Raw genomic sequence first — 19,145 nt, forward strand, 5'->3', positions numbered from 1 at the left:
GAAAAAGAGACATTATATAAATTTGGGCTCTCCAAATATAACACTTGAAGATTCAGTCTTGCTCTCTCACTGGAGTCAATAATAGTTAATAACTGTTGCTACATAACATACAGTATAATTCTATACAGTAATTCGTCATTTCAATATGATAAGAAGTGTGTGATATTATAAGAAATTTTCTATCATTGACAGTTAGCATCTTTCTTCCCAGATGGACTTCTCTTAATAAAATTATCTCTTTGCTCTACATGAGTTTGAATTTTAAAAACCTTCCAGAATAGTATCTTGAACAGTTAAAAGAATATCTTCCATTAATATCAAACTAAATATTTTACATTCCTGTTTCTTCATAGTTACTGATATATTTCAATCTTTTTTTCTTGTTCACCATCTTATTATTTTATTTACCTGTGCTTTAAAAACTGAAATTCCTTTTCTTTTTAAGTTCTTAGAAAGGAAAAAGAAGAGGAAGAACCTAAACCCGAAAAAGAACCTAAACCAGAAGTTAAAACAGTGCCTACACCAGTAGAAAAAATTAAGAAACCTGAAGGTACTAATTTATGTTCAAATCTATCGAGTGAAGTATACTTAAAAAAAAAAATATAATCCAGTTTTCAAGTAATGTTCACTGCAATTCAGAAATGAAAGTGTGATTTTAAATGATGGCTTGTGTTAATCTAATTGTTTAAATTAAAGATTCTCAGAAAGCCTAACTAAACCTGACATCCACATTTGGGTCTGAATTGTGCATTTTAGAATTGCTTTCCAATCTTCAGTGTTTATACAAGAGAATTCTACAAATATTTTATAATATAGATGAAAATGTAACTACAGCAAAACAGTTAACCCAAGCATTCTTTCAGTTAACATTTTACAAATATTTGTCCTGTTGTCCATTTAGTATTTCTAATGTATTCAAATCTCACTCTTAAAAGTACATGTTCCTGAATCTTATGAACATCTGAAACTGTTTATGTCTACAAAAATGAAAACTTTTAAATACATTGGAGATAATATATTTGGGGATTCAAGGTGGTTTAATATATCTTACAAAATAAAAATAATATTTTAAAGTTCCAAAGGTTCCTAAGAAGAAAACTGAGATACCTGAAATAAAAAAAGAGGAGAAATATGTGCCCAAACCACCAAAAGGTACAGATGCGTGGTGCTCTTTTTCCTTACGGCAGTGACTAAATTATATTCATTGCTGAATATCATGCTATATTAACCTAATGCATTACTATCAACCAGCCTGTCCATGACTAACAACTTTGCATTCTTCTGGATTTCTTGTTGTCTTTACTTCTTCAGTGCTTGAAAAATTTATCTTTATTTCATCGTATCTTGCTTTTCAAGAGCTTATCTCAAGTTAATTTCTTGCTTTCTGACAAAATGAAATGTAGAAAAATAAATTCTGTCTTTGATTAATTCTCTCTGTTGCTTCTAACTTTGACATTCAATGGGATTACAAACAATGTACATTAACCTACTTGTAATTGTTGTGTTTGAAATGACAGAACCTAAGCAAGCAGCTATCCCACTTCCTGGGTCTGAACCTAAACCTGCAGTGGGTAAGAATTCTTTAGTCATTAATATCATTGAAGCCTTTCTTGTGAATCTAGTATTTTCCATTCAGAGACTTCTGGCTAAAAGGACATTCATAGACTCATAGAATACCAGGTTGACAAGATGGCCCAGTGCCCTGTCCAGCTGAGTCTTAGAAGTGTTCATACATTAAACAAATGTCTTTAGTATTGCTAAGACTGGAACTTGTAGGCAATCTGCAGAACATTTTAAAAAACATCTTACTTTAAAAAAAATATTTATTAAAACAAATATATGAGAACCCTTTGGGGGTTGTCTGTTTTTTTTTTACTCTACAGCTCTAAAATCTCCAAAACCAGCAGCAGAATCAGCACCAGCTGTTACTACTCCAGTGACAATCCCAGTGGTTGGAAAGAAAGCAGGTATTTATGTTTATTCTATGCTATATATCGGGGTTTTCTTCTGAGATACTAAATACGTCCAGGATAAAAGGAATGAAGACCTGTACAATTACATAACTCATTCATTGCAGGAAGATTTCAGGTCCTTTTCAAGGGTCTCCTTATTCCAGGCACTGTCACCTAATCTTAAAAGTGTCTCTGATACACCACAGAGATCAGTCTGTGCTCTTGTTCCTGGATGGTGATATGTGTGCCTTTATTTATTGTCCTACTATGAAATCTGTGTATTCTGTTGTTTCCTTCATGTTTTTTATTTCCTGATATATATCTTGTGAACTCTGTCTTGTTTTTTCTGTATAGAAAACAATTCTAAATTGTTTCTAAACAATTATTGTGTTTGGTTTTCTGCTTTTAATTTGTTATTGAGTCTGAGGAAAAGGGGCAGGGGTTGCTGAAGAACTAGAGTATTGCTACTTTCATTTGATATGTTTAGGACCTTTGATCATTCCCTGCCAAGAAAAAAGAATTGTGAAGAGTCCAGTTGTTCTGAAGCACCATGAGCTTGAGGTCCATTGTTATAGAGCTGATGTACATGCTGCTCACACATCATTCAAAGGATCTCAGGTTGCAACAGAGCTCAGGTCTCGGGTACTGGAGAAGCTTAATTACTCATATCTCTTGGCCATTTATTTGGTCATGTAGCCAGACCTGCTACATCTCTAAATGAAGTTAGGCATAACTAACTCATTTTATGTAGGTGGCTAGATAGTCATTAGAAAGCTGCTTTTAACCTGGATTGGATCTAAATTGACAAGCTTGCAGGACAATGCTCTATACCATAATAATGGTCTTCTGTACTGTTTGTGAGTGCCTTTCTTATGTGATTGTGTTGTAAGTTTCTGTCTTGTGGAGAAGAGATCTTCTATGTTCATTTTATTTCAGGTATAGCTGGAAATTTTGTCTTAAAATATACTGTTCCTGATGCTTATTCTTATGGATTTTAACTCTCTAAATTACCTGTGAAACCTTTGTAGCTGCAGAAAAGCCTGATGCACCATCTGTACTAAAGCACAGAGATAAAATGCCCCCAGTGGAAGAAGAAAAGCCTGAGACAGTTGTATTAAAGAAGGTTTTGGTTGAGAAACGCTTGCACATAAAAGACAGAGTAAGTCCTAAGGAGTCAGTTCCAGAAATTCAGACAGTAGAGCCACTTGAGTTCAAAATCTCACTGGAAACAGCTGATGGAATACTGAAACCAGAGACAGATAAGCAGGAGAAAGTGGCTCTTAAATATTTTATACTGACTCCTGAAGCAGAGGAGTCAGAAATTATACCTATAGTTTCAAGAAAGACTGCCTTTACAGGTGAGAAAACAGAAGTTGCAATAGATAACAATATTTATGCAAAGGATGAACCACCACTACCCGATGAAGAATTGAAACTGATTTCTATAGCATCTGAACATATAGAAAGAGATTCTGGAGAAGAAAAACGGGAGAAAATTAAATTGGTTGTTCATAGGGAAGGTGCTATAGAGAAAGTCTCTGACAAGTTTAGCATTCTGCAGGAAGGAAAGATTCCTGTGCATGAAAAAGAAGAGGAAATTGAGTCAACTTATTTACCTAAACATATGCCCAGGGAGTCACATGAGCCCAGGGACCAGAAAAGGCTTCTAGTAAAAGACAGTAATTCAAAAATCAGTTTGCAACCTGAAGAATTTCCCATTAAATATAAAACTTCATTTGTAAACGGTATCACAGAGGCAGGCATAGCTGAAACTCCTCTGCTGGTAAGTGAAGAAGAGAGAGGAAGTTTTACCCTGGAGAAATCTGAAGTTCCTCCTGGAAATTCCATGAAGAAGCATGGCATACAAAGTAATGAGTGGATGAAGAAATCTGTTACTGTAGGAGTGGAAATGCCTGTAGATAAGATTTTTAATAAAGAAAAGAAAATTGAAGTTATTCAAGCTAATGAGAAAGATGGGAATCTGGACTTCACATCAGCAGAACTACATTCCTTAGACCTGCCTGAGGTGACTGAACCAGCAGAGAGAAAAAGTATTGACCTAGAACACCCCACTGAAGATGAGGATGTTTCCAGACAAAAAGCACACATAATCTTTAAACCATCTGTTCTTAAGCCAGAAAGAGTGGAAAGGAAAGCAAGAGAAAAGTATTCTCCAGAGAAAGGAGAAGTTCATCATGAGAAGGGTTCAGGACAATTGTTGACTGAGAAAGCACTCCTAGGTGATAATAAAACAGGCAAAAAGATTATACCAGAGAAGGAAGAGAAAACTCTTTTTAGCACCCACTTCAAAAAAGACAAAATTATACAGTCAAATGCCTCTGAAAAGCTGCCTGTGGAAAAAGAAGAATTTGGTACAGTTATTACAGGAGAAGGAAGTGAAGCTTCCATAGGAGAACATGAAAAAGGAGTCAGAGATGAAATAGTTTGCAGATCTGAGTCAGTAAAGAAAATTCAGCCACCAAGGAATCAAGTTGACGAACAATTTCAAGAAGTTAATATAATTGAAGATGGACATAAAAAAACTCCAGCTCTCAAAAGCAGCAAATTAAAAATGGAAGAAAAAAAATCTTCTTTGACTATGGAAGAAGTAAAGCTTTCAGGAGGAGAGTTTTCAGTGACAGAAGGTAAATCAGATGCAAAAACATCAGCTAAACATGGCACTGGAATTAAAACATCTGTTACCATGAAAAAGGAGAAGGGAAAGCTTTCAGACAAAATACCATCAAGCAAGGGAATCCCTGCAAGTGGAGAAGTTACTTACTCCTCAAGCATAGGTAAGATAACTTCCAGGAAAGGAGAAGGAGATAAAGAATTCCAGAAATCAGAACCTGCTCACATGAATGAGCAGGCCATTAAACTTTTGAGTGAGAACAGGAATTTGAATGCATCTGGGGACCCACATGAAGTTCTGGATGTTCCTGGAAAGTCTCATGCAAAGGGAGGTGAGGAAGACCTCTGCCAAATTCTTCCACAAAGTTCTTGTTCTATTTGTGTCAGGAGAATATCATTTTCATTTTCCATTGTGATGTTTTCTTTCTTTAACACTGCTCACATTTCCATCTAGTCTGTTAGCTGGCTGTATTGGCGTTCAGCTGCTCTTGAGATGTTTGTCTTACCTTTCTGTTCATACACCTGTGTGATCAGTGTTCATTGTCTTAGTCTTACACTTTCATATGACTGCATAACTCATGTTGTGTACCATCTTCTCAGAAAACTCACAAACTCACACTTTTTTTCTAGTATTCATTTTTCCATCCACCACAATAAAATCTGTCCTGCATTTCATTCATACTATTCTCCCATTAAAAATATCTTTTATATTTCCTATCACAGAAGATGATAAAAAGCAACATAGCATGGGAATTATTTTCAAAAGTCTGATATGATTCATCACAATTTGGGCAACTAACAGAACATCCCTCACTTGTGAAAATAATGAATTGTCCTGAAACATGTATTAAATTTATACAACTTATTTTTTTGTTGTCTTCATTAGTAACTGTGTGCTTCTTCTAAAAAAAACACCATATAATTTGTAACAGGTACTTAAGCCACTTTGGTTGACAGGTGGCTATTGATCAAGGGCCTAAATGTCAGTAAAGTGTCAGAGAATGGCAGAATTTTACAAAATAATGGGAAGGACAATAGATTGAGGAAGTAGGCGCTCCTAGCCGCCTTTCATTCTCCACTGCTGAATATGTCTTTCGCATGTTTCAAGATACTGAACTCATCACTGAGATATAGACAGTGTATGGTGTATAAATACATACATATATTAATATCTTCCTCCCTTGGAACGTGTATATACCTAAAGGAAGACAAAATCGAATTTGTAAAATAATTTTTGTCTTAATTTTAGTTAACTTTATCTTAATTTATTGAACTACATTCCTAATAATATTGCTATTCTACTGCAGAGGCCAAGACCCCAAAAGAAGAAACTCCAAAGGGTATCAGTCCAGTCAAAGGTAGGATACTACAATCAATACCTACAAGCAAAAGCAATAAATTAGTGTTAGTTTATTAATTTCTGAATTCTAATTGCAGCCAAGAAGACACCTTCACCAGCAGATGCAGAAAGAAGGAAACTCAGGCCAGGCAGTGGTGGTGAAAAACCTCCTGAAGAGCCTCCATTCACTTACCAACTCAAGGCTGTACCACTGAAGTTTGTCAAGGAGATGAAAGATATAGTGCTAACAGAAGCTGAGTCTGTTGGGTCTTCTGCAATCTTTGAAGTCCTTATTTCACCATCCACTGCAATTACCAGCTGGATGAAAGACGGAAGTAACATACGAGAGAGCCCAAAGCACAAGTTTATTGCTGATGGCAAAGATAGGAAGCTGCATATTATTGACGTCCAGCTGTCAGATGCTGGTGAATATACTTGTGTATTACGACTGGGCAACAAAGAGAAGACCTCTACAGCCAAACTCATTGTTGAAGGTATTCCCTATTTCAAGTTTATCAATAATTTAAAGGCTATCTACTCCTTAAGCTGGAAGTACTGGTATGTAGTAAATTACAGTGGTTGGTAGATGCTCCCTTTTGTTTCCATCAATCATTACACATGCTGATTTAATATGTAAGGCATTCCTGCATCACACCTTCTGTATGTAAATGAGACAAACAAAAATTCTGTGTTTCCCACAGAACTCCCAGTGCGGTTTGTGAAACCTCTTGAAGAAGAAGTCACTGTGGTTAAAGGCCAGCCACTGTACTTGACATGTGAACTTAACAAAGAAAGAAGTGTGGTCTGGAGAAAGGATGGGAAGATCATCAAAGACGTGCCTGGGAAATTTGCTCTGGGCATTATTGGTTTGTCACATACCCTCATGATCACTGATTCAGATGATGCTGATGCTGGTACTTACACTGTTACCGTTGAAGGCACTGAGCTCTCATGCTCATCTTGTGTTAAGGTAGTAGGTAAGCAATCAAAATCCTGTTCTCCTTTCTCTTTGTAATATTTGGGCTGTTTTAAGATTAGGAAAGCTTTTCCTCATAGTACAATATAAATGAACAGATAAGATTTTTACAGTTACTAAAAGTTTGCTGTAATACAAAATCTGTAAGGTCTATTTCTTCTATTTATGACCCATGTATTTTTAGTAGAAGTCTGCTAAGCTGTATTTTTATGTAACTTTTTGTCATGCAGAAGTGATAAGAGACTGGTTAGTAAAACCCATAAGAGATCAGCATGTGAAACCAAAAGGAACAGCTACATTCACCTGTGACATTGTCAAGGACACACCAAACTTTAAATGGTTTAAAGGAGATGAGGAAATCCCTTCTGAACCCACTGACAAAACAGAAGTCTTGAAAGAGGGAAATAAAATTTTCCTGAAAATCAAGAATGCTGGCCCTGCTGATGTTGGGGAATATTCAGTGGAAGTTGAAGGTCGCAGGTACCCAGCAAAACTGACCCTTGGAGGTAAGGATGCATTTACTTGTATTATATTGAATCAGCTCACAGGCCAATGTTCAAAAACCTCTAAACAATCAAACAAAAAAGTAACCTAAATTATTATAAAGCTCTATCAAAACTTGATCTAGTTATATATGTGTTTATTTGTGCATTCTAGAACGTGAAGTTGAACTTCTGAAACCATTAGAGGATGTTACCATTTATGAAAAAGAAACAGCAAACTTTGATACAGAAATATCTGAGGATGATATTCCTGGTGAATGGAAGCTGAAAGGAGAAATCCTGAGACCCTCACCTGTAAGCATCCTTACAACAAAATTTATTTAAATAAAACACTGTGAACAGGTTGAGTCTTTATGGTAAGATCCTTGCAGGTCTGCCATTACTACTCAGTCCAGAATGTAGAAAGGCTAAGCAGTCTGGTAATTAAAAAAACACCAGTTCTCTAAATAAGAATTATATTCTATTACAGCTAAGTTTTCTCAAAGGATTACAGCACATTATTCAGAAAATATCCTACACACATTGCTAGGTATTATGCTGACATTCAAAAGAAATATGCTTCAGGGTTTTATTATTATTGAGGGAAAGTGTTAACTTGCCTTGAAGAGCAATTCCAATCTTTCTAGCTGACTTTTAACATGTCTCTAGAATCCCTTTATTAAAACCACCTAGCAACAATTCTTTAGCATTTTATTTACATATTGTATTTTATTCTATCTTCAGACATGTGAAATCAAAGCTGAAGGAGGAAAACGCTTCCTAACCTTGCACAAAGTGAAGTTAGAGCAAGCTGGTGAAGTCCTTTACCAGGCACTTAATGCAGTTACTACAGCTATCCTGACTGTGAAAGGTATGATGCACTATGGAATATGATAACAACTTAAACAGAGTTCACACTGAGCACATTACAAGCTATATGTTCTGCTTTGCTTCCAGAAATTGAACTGGACTTTGCTGTGCCCCTAAAAGATGTTACTGTTCCTGAGAGGCGCCAAGCAAGGTTTGAATGTGTCCTTACCAGAGAAGCCAATGTTATATGGTCTAAGGGCACTGATATACTCAAGATCGGAGAAAAATTTGACATCATTGCAGATGGAAAGAAGCATATTCTTGTAATCAATGATTCTCAGTTTGATGATGAGGGAGAATACACTGCTGAAGTCGACGGCAAGAAGAGCACAGCAAGACTGTTTGTGGAAGGCAAGTGTCTTCCTTAATGAAAGAAAAAAATAAAAAATGGATTAAGAATATATCTTTCAGAGCCACATTGGCCTTTTTCTGATGGTACTTATGTGTCTACAGGTGTGAGGCTGAAGTTCATCTCACCTCTACAGGATCAAACAGTGAAAGAAGGGGAAACAGCTCACTTTCAGTTTGAGCTTTCTCATGAAGACATGCCAGTGAAATGGTACAAAAATGACAAGAGACTCCACACAAGCAGAACAGTTTTCATGACTTCAGAAGGCAAAGTTCATAAACTAGAACTTAGAGAAGTAACACTTGATGATATCTCTGAAATAAAGGCCGTGGTCAAGGACTTGAACACACAAGCAAACCTGAAAGTCTTAGGTGATTACATAAATAATTTTAAATATGTTACATAATATGAATAAAAAACGTGTAAGTGGAAAGTGACAAAATATTGATGTTCTAGTAAATTTATATTACTAATTTACCGCTTCATATCTACTATGCCTTTTGTAGAGGCTGATCCATATTTCACTGTGAAATTACAAGACTACAGTGCTGTGGAGAAAGATGATATTACTCTGGAGTGTGAACTTAGCAAAGATGTGCCAGTAAAATGGTACAAAGATGGTGAAGAACTGGTAGCTTCCAACAGAATTTCCATGAAAACGGATGGCTTGCGCCGTATCCTGAAGATCAAGAAGGTTGCAGAGAGTGATAAGGGTGTTTATGAGTGCAACTGTGGAACTGACAAGACAACTGCTAATGTCAGCGTTGAGCGTAAGTTATCTTGCCTTGCCTCAGGGAAAGTACTGAAACCTTTGTAAAACAGTATAGACAGACACTTCCTAGAGTACAACACCAAAAATTGTACATTTAGAAAACATGCTGTTGTGATGAATAGCTGAAATATCTAGATTTACAATTATTAAGGGTATTTACAAGAGGCAAAATATCTTAAGATATATAAATGGCTGTTGTGAAGACAGTGATGATCAATTATTCTCTATGTCCATTTACAGTCAGGAAAAGTAAAGCAGTTAGTTTAATTCACTGTAACAGATATCTACATTAATTATGAGGAAAAATATTCTTACAAAAAATAACTAAACTTTCAGATATATCTTGAGGTTTAAACCCAACTGAAACCAGGACAACACATTATAGAAGGAGGTCGTAGACTGCCCAAATTTGCATCTTTTTAAAAAGAGTTTAGACAAATGTTTATCAGTGATAGCATTCGAATGCGCTAAAGAAGGGAGAGGAAGAGAGTTTAGATCCTTTCCGGTATTACCTTTCTGTGATACGGAATGAGTGAGTAAACAGATGTGAACTTTTGGTGTTTCCTTTTCATTTTAGCTCGCTTAATCAAAGTGGAGCGCCCACTTTATGGAGTGGAAGTATTTGTTGGTGAAACAGCACGTTTTGAAATTGAAATTTCTGAGCCTGATGTCCATCCCATATGGAAGCTAAAGGACAAAACACTAACACCTTCACCTGTAAGGCTTCTTCTTTGTTTTTAGACCACAGTTTACACCAGGGAAAAAAAAAAATGCAGCTTCTGAATGTTTTCTTAGAGTAGTCTAAGAATATTCTAATATGTGTGTATGGCAATGTTTCTTTATCACCAGGACTGTGAAATCATTGAAGATGGGAAGAAGCATATTCTTGTCCTTCATAGCTGCAAACTTGATATGACTGGAGAAGTATCTTTCCAAGCTGCTAACGTTAAAAGTGCTGCTAATCTGAAAGTGAAAGGTACAGTCTGCACTTTGCCAATATTTCCACACATATCTTAGGGCATTAGAACAAATCTAGAAACATAAAGGTCTATATAAACCTAGCTCTGAGCTGAAAGTGTTCTTCTTTGATTTCAGAATTGCCTCTCATCTTTATCACTCCACTAAGTGATGTGAAGGTCTTTGAGAAAGATGAAGCCAAGTTTGAATGTGAGACGTCCAGAGAACCTAAGACTTTCCACTGGTTGAAAGGAACAGAAGAGATCACTCCAGATGAAAGATACGAAATTATTTCAGATGGAACAAAGCACGCTCTGATTATTAAATCTGCTGCCTTTGAGGATGAAGCTAAATACATGTTTGAAGCTGAGGATAAGAGAACAAGTGCCAAGCTAATTATTGAAGGTTTGCCTGACTTTGCCTTTCTCGGAAAGATTTGCACCATACTCCTTGGATAGTTTTTATTTATAACATTATTGTGAATTACATGTTTTGTTGTTATAGGTATCCGCCTGAAATTCATTACTCCTCTCAAAGATGTAACAAAAAAGGAGCGAGAAACTGCAGTGTTCACTGTGGAACTCTCTCACGAAAATATCACTGTTGTCTGGTTCAAGAATGACCAGCGATTACATACCAGCAAAGTGGTTTCAATGACAGATGACGGCAAATTCCATTCACTCACAATCAAAGATCTTACTATTGATGATACTTCTCAGATTAGAGTGGAAGCTATGGACAAATCATCAGAAGCCAAACTTACTGTTCTTGGTAAGAATGCCCCACAGAATTTACATGTTGTATATTATCAGAAGAGTCTTACTAATGAAAAATGGTGATCAGAAAATCTTAGGGTTGGTTTTGGTTTGCTTTGGTGTGTGGGTTTTGTTTGTTTGTGGGATTTTATTTTTTGTTGTTATTTATTTGGATTAATCTATATTTTAATTTTTATATTGTAATTTTAATAAAATTACAATTTATTTGTCTTTGGGTCTCCATTTCCCCATTCAGAAAGAATAAATAAAATAACTTTAAAATTTCATGCAACTGTTGCAAAATTACCTGTTAGATATTTAAACATTGCTCTGAAACTCCTAAAGTATGAAATCAGTGTTTTCAGTAGTATTAGTAATACACTGAATTGTTTCTTAGGCATTTGTTGTTTACTCATTTTGCAACAGAACTGTGTAATATTTGTAACAACTATATTTAATCCTCCTTGCAGGGACTAAACAAGAAATGTATTTTATGGTAAGAATTAATTGTCTTTTCTGAAAGACTAAAGCTTCAGACTGAAACATCTTAATCTTTGCTTGCAGAGGCAGACCCTTACTTCACTGGGAAGTTGCAGGATTACACTGCTGTAGAGAAAGATGAAGTAATCTTACAATGTGAAATCAGCAAAGCAGATGCTCCAGTGAAATGGATGAAGGATGGCAAACCAATTACTCCATCAAAGAATGTTGTTATTAAGGCTGATGGTAAAAAACGAATCCTTATCCTCAAGAAAGCATTGAAGAAAGACATTGGACAGTACACTTGTGACTGTGGTACTGATCAAACTTCTGCAAAACTCAATATTGAAGGTATAGCTATTTTACTGGGCTTCTCTGTAGAAAAGATCTTTTGTGGTCTGTTAGAGACTGAGGGCATCAATCGCTTTTTTTTTGTTTTTTTTTTCCTCCAGACCGGGATATTGAGATTATACGTCCACTATACAGTGTGGAGGTGATTGAGACAGAGACTGCCCGTTTTGATATTGAAATCTCTGAGGAAGGTGTCCATGGCAATTGGAGGTTAAAAGGAGAACCTCTGACTGAATCAGCTGTAAGCAAATATTTCAGGATGTTTCTTATGTGTGTCTCAAAATTCTGTGGGGAGGAAGTGTGAGGGAGAAGAAGGTGGCTGCAGAAATAAAGTGAAATCCCAAGAACTAAGTGAAATCCCTATCTATCTGCTTTCAGTAAGGACCACATTAATAACTTCTAAAATGTAATATAGAATTAATCAAAAATGTCACATAAAATATCAAAATAATAAATTATTTTACATAAGTAAGTACATTCTCTATTGCTGTTCCCTAATAATATGTATCCAAAGAGCAAAGACCTCATGGAATTCACTTAAACATAATGGCTTTTAAAAATACAAACTTTGGATTGTCTTCATTTACTTTTGGTTTTTGAGCTATGGTTGGTTTAAATAGACATAGAACACATTTTCAAACTCTTTTCCATTAGTATGATGGCAAAAATTGATTTAAAAGTGTATAAGGCTTAATCAAATATTCTTAATTCTTTGCTGGAAGGATCTGAAAATTTAAGAAACAATGCAATCATGACTGGCAATAATTTCACAACTCTTTAATGTAACAGTAAGTTACATTGTGAGTAAATCACAAAGATCGTAAGTTCCATGAAAATCAATGTCTGGATAAGACATCAAGACCCTTCTCAAGTAAAGGGACCCTTCTCAAGTAAAGGTCACAGTGCAGTTTTGGAAACTTCTAGTTCCCTTAGGCCTCTGACTCTTATACACATGGATATATTGGCTAGTTAATCAGCACATATCATTCAGCAACACAAGTGTGTTGTCTCTGGCCCTTTCCTTCTAAGAAGAAGCAGACTGTATTAGGAAGGGACTTTGAAAGGACACACATATGAATGAACGTTTATAAGGTATATCGCAAGTGGCGAGTGGGCCTAAGTGTTGTGAATGGAGGAGGAGATGATAACATATGTATGGTAGGAGAAGTAAGGGTTCTTGTGTGACACACAGAAAAAAGATACTGAAAAATTATTTTCACTTCTCTTGTTGCAGGAATGTGAAATCAAGGAGGAAGGCAAAAAGCACTTCCTTACACTGTACAATGTACGCTTAGATCAAGCTGGTGGAGTAGATTTCCAAGCAGCAAATGCCAAATCTGGTGCTCACCTCCGAGTGAAACGTAAGTGTCTTTCAAACTGAAATTACTTAATCTAGTGAAAACAAGGTACTCGTTGCCTCTTGGAATTAGTGGCCAAATCTCAATAATTCATTGAACCGACAGCAATTCTTTCCAGACAATTGCAGGATTAATTATTCAAGCCACCTTATTTTTTTAGTTAAGGAATTTCTTGTATGTTTTTTAATCTTGTACATAGTTTATTCATACACGGGGAGTAAAAATAAGGAGATGGCCTTGAAGGCTGCTATTATTACACAATCAAAGTTTTACAGGCAAAGGCGTTGCTGGATGGAAGCATGTTAACCTGAAAGGATGGGATCACAGTGATATCTAGGGATAAGGTTAAGAGTTTGATGGGCAGGGACAGGCTACACAGTTGAAGACCACTTGTTCCACACTCCAGTCCTAGCCCTCGCTATTTTGGAAAACACATACCTTATCTAGTAAGAGGCATGCAAGGCTTGGCAGGGAGACAGATGCACGGCAACTTTCCTGCTGACCTTGTTCAATTTAAAGAAACACGCTCTGCAAATAGGAAATTTTAGGTGACCAGCCCTCCCCCTAAAAAGCCCTGGTGGCCTCTTCTATTTAGGGAATTTAAAGAGTGGCATTGCGATGTCTGTCTCTCTTGAGGGAAGCCACCATGGAGATTAGTACATAAGGGCAGCAGCTCTCTCTTGGGTAGAAGAAACTAATCTGAGAATGATGTCTTCTTACCAAGCTCGAGTAATTGGCTTGCTGAGACCCCTCAAGGATGTAACAGTGACAGCTGGGGAATCAGCAACCTTCGACTGCGAACTCTCTTATGAGGGAATTCCAGTAGAGTGGTTCCTGAAAGGAAAGAAACTGGAGCCCGGTGAAAAGGTAAAGAAACTAAACTTTCTTTTTCCTCATGTTTCCTCCTTCTTCCTCTCTTTCAACTCTCCCTTCTTTATTTCTCATTTACTCTCTTAATCAGAAGTATAAAGGTACAGCTGTTGTGTATATACACAGAGTAGTGCTGTTGTGCCAAATAGTAAATTCTCACTAAATCAGATATAGCTTTTTTTTTTCTCCAGAAATTACAGTATTCTTGAATACCACAAGCACTTGTGTACCTTCCTGTACAAAGGGAAACAAAGGTTTCAAAATATCAATTATTACAATGGTGACTTTGTGCCCGATTCTGTCAGGATTACTGAATTATTTTTGTCCAGGTAAATTGTAGTTACACTGAGAGGATTTTGAAAGTTACTATCAGGAAATGTTTTTTTTTTCTCCTGAATTCTGAGTTGCAGTCCAGTCCTGCATATAAGGTGATTAAGAGGAGTCAAATTCCATTTCAGGCATTTATTCTGGCTCTCCAGATAACTTTCTGGGCAGATTTGCTTGTCAAGCACTTCTCACTAGCTAAATTTAACCCTTCATCAAGTGCTGGCTCTTAACTCTGAGATCTGAGCCGCCTGGAATGTAGTCAGTTTAAAGATAATAGTAGGAAAAATACATAAAGAAAGACATTAAAAACCATGAAACATAAATGTATATAACTGGTTTTAAGACTTCTTTTTCACATACTAGGCCAAGAGAAATAATACTAATTGGAAACCTCAGTCAAAGCAACCTTTCAAGGCATTACATGACCTAGCAGGGTTTCAGAACCTGCAATAATGCTGCCAATAATATTTTTGTACAGATTTTTTTTTTCTGTTAAATACAGTTTTTAGCATGATATTTTCAGGTTTTATTAGATCTTCCCAAGCTTCACCAAATTTGCCTAAATGAAAAATATGTTACTAAAAAAACAGAATATAGAAATAGGAAAAGGAAAATTGATCATGCTGATAGGTGACCCTATTGCAATATTTAAGGGCAGATAAAACTGAAACTCAGCAGATGACATGTAATAATTCAAGGTAATTGCTTCTGAGTCTAGGAATAAAAATACAGAAAGTTATTCATCAGTGCCACGGCTTGATAGTTATTACTGCCTAGCAAGAAAAATATTATATGTTCAATATTCTGTATGATGGAACATTATTTTCTGCTTACCTGTCTGAGCTATCATTTTAATTACATTTAAAAAAAAAAATCCAGATTTCATTCAATTTACACATACAGTCAAAACCATCACTTGACTTCACAAGAAATTTTATCAAGAAGAAATCCAGAGTAAACCATATTTTTACTTGATGTACCACTTTCTGCTCATTTAAAATAGCCTCTTGAAACACTTCTGCTACAGTTGTCAAGAATCAATTTAATTGTACAAGTTTTTAATTTTAGCTGGTTTTAAGTCAAACCATTATTTTACCTCTGTGGCTGGGATTTGGCTGTAACCTTTATTGAAGTGACTTTTGTTCATCTTTACTGTGTATCTTGGTCAAATACGTATCTGGCTTCATCTCGATCTCTTTCGAATAAGCATTCACTAGAGCTGGGTTTCAGAAACACAATAAGGAAGGACAGCCACTTAGTTCCTTCCTTCCCCATGAAGCAAAAGAGACTGCCTTCTCAATCTTTTTTGCTTGCTCCTTAGCAGAAGCTCATTTTTCCCATTTATTTTTCTAAGCCAGCATATACTATGTGATCATGTATGTCTCTGAAAATAAATAAATAGAATTCTTCAAGAGCTGTTAAAGTTTATGGGACAAATGAGTGGCAACCCTTTTCATGGTTGCAATGCAGGATGTGTCCTTGAAGCCTCCAAGTTCACGCCTAGAGAAAAGGGATGTTTGTGCAGGAGAAGTCCAGTTCAAACTCAAATTTGCAAAGTAGTTTCAGCAATAGGTCAACACAGAAATGTCTGGGGGTTTTATTTTTATGCAGAAATTTCTACCAAAATTTAGTAATAGTCAATTTGATAGTTACAAGAGAGTGTACGGGGGGGGGGGTCCAAACTACTTTAGATGTAGCCAGGAGTAACATGAACTTTTTCCCATAAATTTACTTATATTACTAGTACTTGTTCATAATAAACAAGATCTCAAGTCAGCCTCGTTCTGAACTTTTATAGTAGACTCAGGTTTTCTAATACAAGGACACAAATAAATTAAAACGTGGGGAAAATTAAAATTATGATTTCTTGTAAGTGAAAAGACAAAACAGAAATGATTCTCAAAATCTTCAAAGCATTTGTCTTGAGGTATACATAGTATATACAAAAGGAAATTACCAAAATTTCATATAAAATTAAACCAAACTCCACAGATAACAATAAATAGCAATACTGTTTCATTAAATGTTTATTAAATATTTCTTGTAGATACTTACAAAAGGTTTTTTTATGTACTTTATAAGATCATGACACGTGCTGAAGGGAGAGTTCACACACTTATTCTAAGAGATGTCAAGTTAACAGATGCAGGAGAGGTATCACTGACAGCAAAAGATTTCAGAACTCAAGCAAATCTTTTTGTGAAAGGTAAGTCAGTCATTTTCATTATATCATGGTAATTGTTAATGTTCCATTCACAATTCATCCTGGAATAGGATGTTAATATAAACCATAAATCAAATTAATAGGACCATACAGACAGTATTTGATTGATAGATAATTCTCCTGATTAAAAAACACACTTAAAATGTTTATGCTTCATGGAAAAGCTGAGGAAAGGGCAAAATACTGAAAATGTGTCAGACCTAGCAGATGAATCAGTTCATTAGGATTTCCAGGGCTTTATTGCAGACTTGAACAGTCAGTTGGCCTCAAGATGGCCTGCAAAAACTGGCCTTTATGGCTCCCCATGCATTTTTCCATTCTTTGGCGGATCCAGAAACATATGAGAGCACAACTACACCATCTGTCAACTGACATAACATCGTCTGTATGCCCACTTGCACTGTTTGCAAGCTATGTATGCCTCAGAAGTCAAAAACTCCACACACTTCTAACTGATATAGTAATTCAAGGAAATTACTCCTTAAGTTCGGAGTATAACTTCAGAGTCACTGAGATCATATGGCTACAGTTCAGTTAAAGAAACTGACTTGCAAGGTTTTGTGATAATTTGTGAGTAAAAACTCCATGGACAAAGATATCACTCATTCTACCTTTACAGTAGGCTGAAAATAAGGAAATGAGCTAAATTAACTGAATATGTCTGGGCATTAAAAATAATTAAAAAAAAAACAACACCTTCAACAGAGACATCTAAGAGCCTTTCTGATTATTCAGACAAAGAAAATTAGTACTGCTGTATGCAACAATTCACTACTAGCAGAGGGCTGCTTTAGTTTAGGTATTTTCTATCAAAAAATCTGTTTCTTTTAGAACCCCCAGTTGAATTTACTAAACCACTTGAGGACCAGACTGTTGAAGAAGAGGCCACCGCAATACTGGAATGCGAAGTTTCCAGGGAAAATGCAAAAGTTCAATGGTTCAAAAATGGTGAAGAAATTCATAAAACAAAGAAGTATGATATAATTTCTGATGGCAGGGTCAGAAAGCTCATTATCCATGGCTGCACACTGGATGATGCAAAAACATACACTTGCAAAGTTAAGGATTTTAAGACATCCTGTTTCCTCAATGTAGAACGTAAGTCATTAAAAATTTTATGCAAAATGTTTAAGTGCTATAAACTTTATATCCTAGTGTCTATGACTGACAATAATATCAATGCCAGCAATTTATTGTTCTCTACTGGAGAATTTCTTGTACTAAAAGTTTTATTTTTTCTTATAGCTATTCGTCTTGAGTTCCTGAAGCCCCTAACTGATCTTGAAGTGAAAGAAAAAGAATCTGCTCGGTTTGAATGTGAAATTTCCCGTCCAGGTGTCAAGGTCAATAATAGCAATACTTTTGAATCTGAGTAACTCCTTCAACTAGTGTTGTTTTTTTTTTAAACTGACAACTCTATTATTACAAATGAACATAAAACTGAAATTTATGATGAGCATGTTAATATTAGTGACCATGTTTATTTCCTCTGAAATAGGTGAAGTGGTTTAAAGATGGCATTGAAATTAGAAAAGGCAAGAAGTATGACATCATTTCCAAAGGAGCAGAACACATTCTTGTTGTCAATAAATGTGCCTTCGATGATGAAGCTGAATATGCCTGTGAAGCAAAAACAGCTCGAACATCAGGACTACTTACAGTGATAGGTAGTGTTTTAGAATCTAATCTGTAAACAAGAAAAAAAGGGGATTTGATGAAAGGATTTAATCATCTTTCAAAATTCTTGTTGCAGAGGAAGAGGCTGTTTTCACAAAAAAACTTCCTGATCTTGAAGTGAATGAAAATGACACTGTAAAATTGATCTGTGAAGTTTCAAAGCCTAATGCTGAAGTTACTTGGTTTAAAGGAGATGAGGAGGTGCCTGATGGTGCTAGATTTGAACATATTTCTGATGGCCGAAAGAGAATCCTTCTCATACATAATGCTCATCCTGAGGATGCTGGCAAATATACTTGCAAGCTCCCAAGCTCTAGTACAACAGGAAAACTTACTGTACATGGTAAGAGAGTTACTTTGGTGGCCTTGCTTTCTGAACAAACAAACAAAATAAAACAAACAGTAAGAGTACACAACTTGGTTTATTCTCTTCATAAGTAAAACCATAAAATAAATTAATATATATCTACAAAATATTTTTATTTCAGAACTTACACCACAATTTCTTACCAGACCACAAAATCTTGAGGTTCTTGAAGGAGACAAAGCTGAATTTGTCTGTTCAGTATCCAAAGAGGCAATTTCAGTACAGTGGCTGAGGGATGACACAGTCCTGGAGCCTGGTGATAAGTACGACATCATTTCAGACGGCAAAAAGAGAACACTTGTAGTTAAAGACTCTATTCTAGGAGATGCAGGAAAGTATACTGTCACGGTTGGCGAAGCTAAAGCAACAGCACGTTTAACAGTGATTGGTAAGCTTTAGTTTATCAAT

At 35.8% G+C, this 19,145-nt stretch overlaps 1 protein-coding gene across 1 annotated transcript in view; it reads left to right on the forward strand.

The window, feature by feature from the left end:
- The window catches only part of TTN (titin), a 247,054-nt gene that overhangs the window by 137,008 nt on the left and 90,901 nt on the right, over positions 1 to 19,145 (forward strand). Inside the window, exons 160-186 of the mRNA XM_062640616.1 lie at positions 446 to 550; positions 1,075 to 1,152; positions 1,518 to 1,571; positions 1,884 to 1,967; positions 5,891 to 5,941; positions 6,021 to 6,416; positions 6,624 to 6,899; positions 7,129 to 7,404; positions 7,556 to 7,695; positions 8,125 to 8,251; positions 8,338 to 8,601; positions 8,704 to 8,970; positions 9,106 to 9,369; positions 9,949 to 10,088; positions 10,221 to 10,347; positions 10,467 to 10,733; positions 10,833 to 11,099; positions 11,648 to 11,914; positions 12,016 to 12,155; positions 13,149 to 13,275; positions 13,997 to 14,139; positions 16,552 to 16,675; positions 17,525 to 17,791; positions 17,939 to 18,036; positions 18,192 to 18,360; positions 18,447 to 18,713; positions 18,859 to 19,125. Of these exons, the coding sequence (XP_062496600.1) occupies positions 446 to 550; positions 1,075 to 1,152; positions 1,518 to 1,571; positions 1,884 to 1,967; positions 5,891 to 5,941; positions 6,021 to 6,416; positions 6,624 to 6,899; positions 7,129 to 7,404; positions 7,556 to 7,695; positions 8,125 to 8,251; positions 8,338 to 8,601; positions 8,704 to 8,970; positions 9,106 to 9,369; positions 9,949 to 10,088; positions 10,221 to 10,347; positions 10,467 to 10,733; positions 10,833 to 11,099; positions 11,648 to 11,914; positions 12,016 to 12,155; positions 13,149 to 13,275; positions 13,997 to 14,139; positions 16,552 to 16,675; positions 17,525 to 17,791; positions 17,939 to 18,036; positions 18,192 to 18,360; positions 18,447 to 18,713; positions 18,859 to 19,125 (5,052 nt within the window). The remainder of the gene's footprint in view (positions 1 to 445; positions 551 to 1,074; positions 1,153 to 1,517; positions 1,572 to 1,883; positions 1,968 to 5,890; positions 5,942 to 6,020; positions 6,417 to 6,623; positions 6,900 to 7,128; positions 7,405 to 7,555; positions 7,696 to 8,124; positions 8,252 to 8,337; positions 8,602 to 8,703; positions 8,971 to 9,105; positions 9,370 to 9,948; positions 10,089 to 10,220; positions 10,348 to 10,466; positions 10,734 to 10,832; positions 11,100 to 11,647; positions 11,915 to 12,015; positions 12,156 to 13,148; positions 13,276 to 13,996; positions 14,140 to 16,551; positions 16,676 to 17,524; positions 17,792 to 17,938; positions 18,037 to 18,191; positions 18,361 to 18,446; positions 18,714 to 18,858; positions 19,126 to 19,145) is intronic.

The sequence above is a fragment of the Pezoporus occidentalis genome, unplaced genomic scaffold (assembly GCF_034315485.1).
Source record: "Pezoporus occidentalis ecotype Australia unplaced genomic scaffold, CSIRO_AGI_Poc_V1 ctg66, whole genome shotgun sequence".
NCBI lineage: Eukaryota > Metazoa > Chordata > Aves > Psittaciformes > Psittacidae > Pezoporus > Pezoporus occidentalis.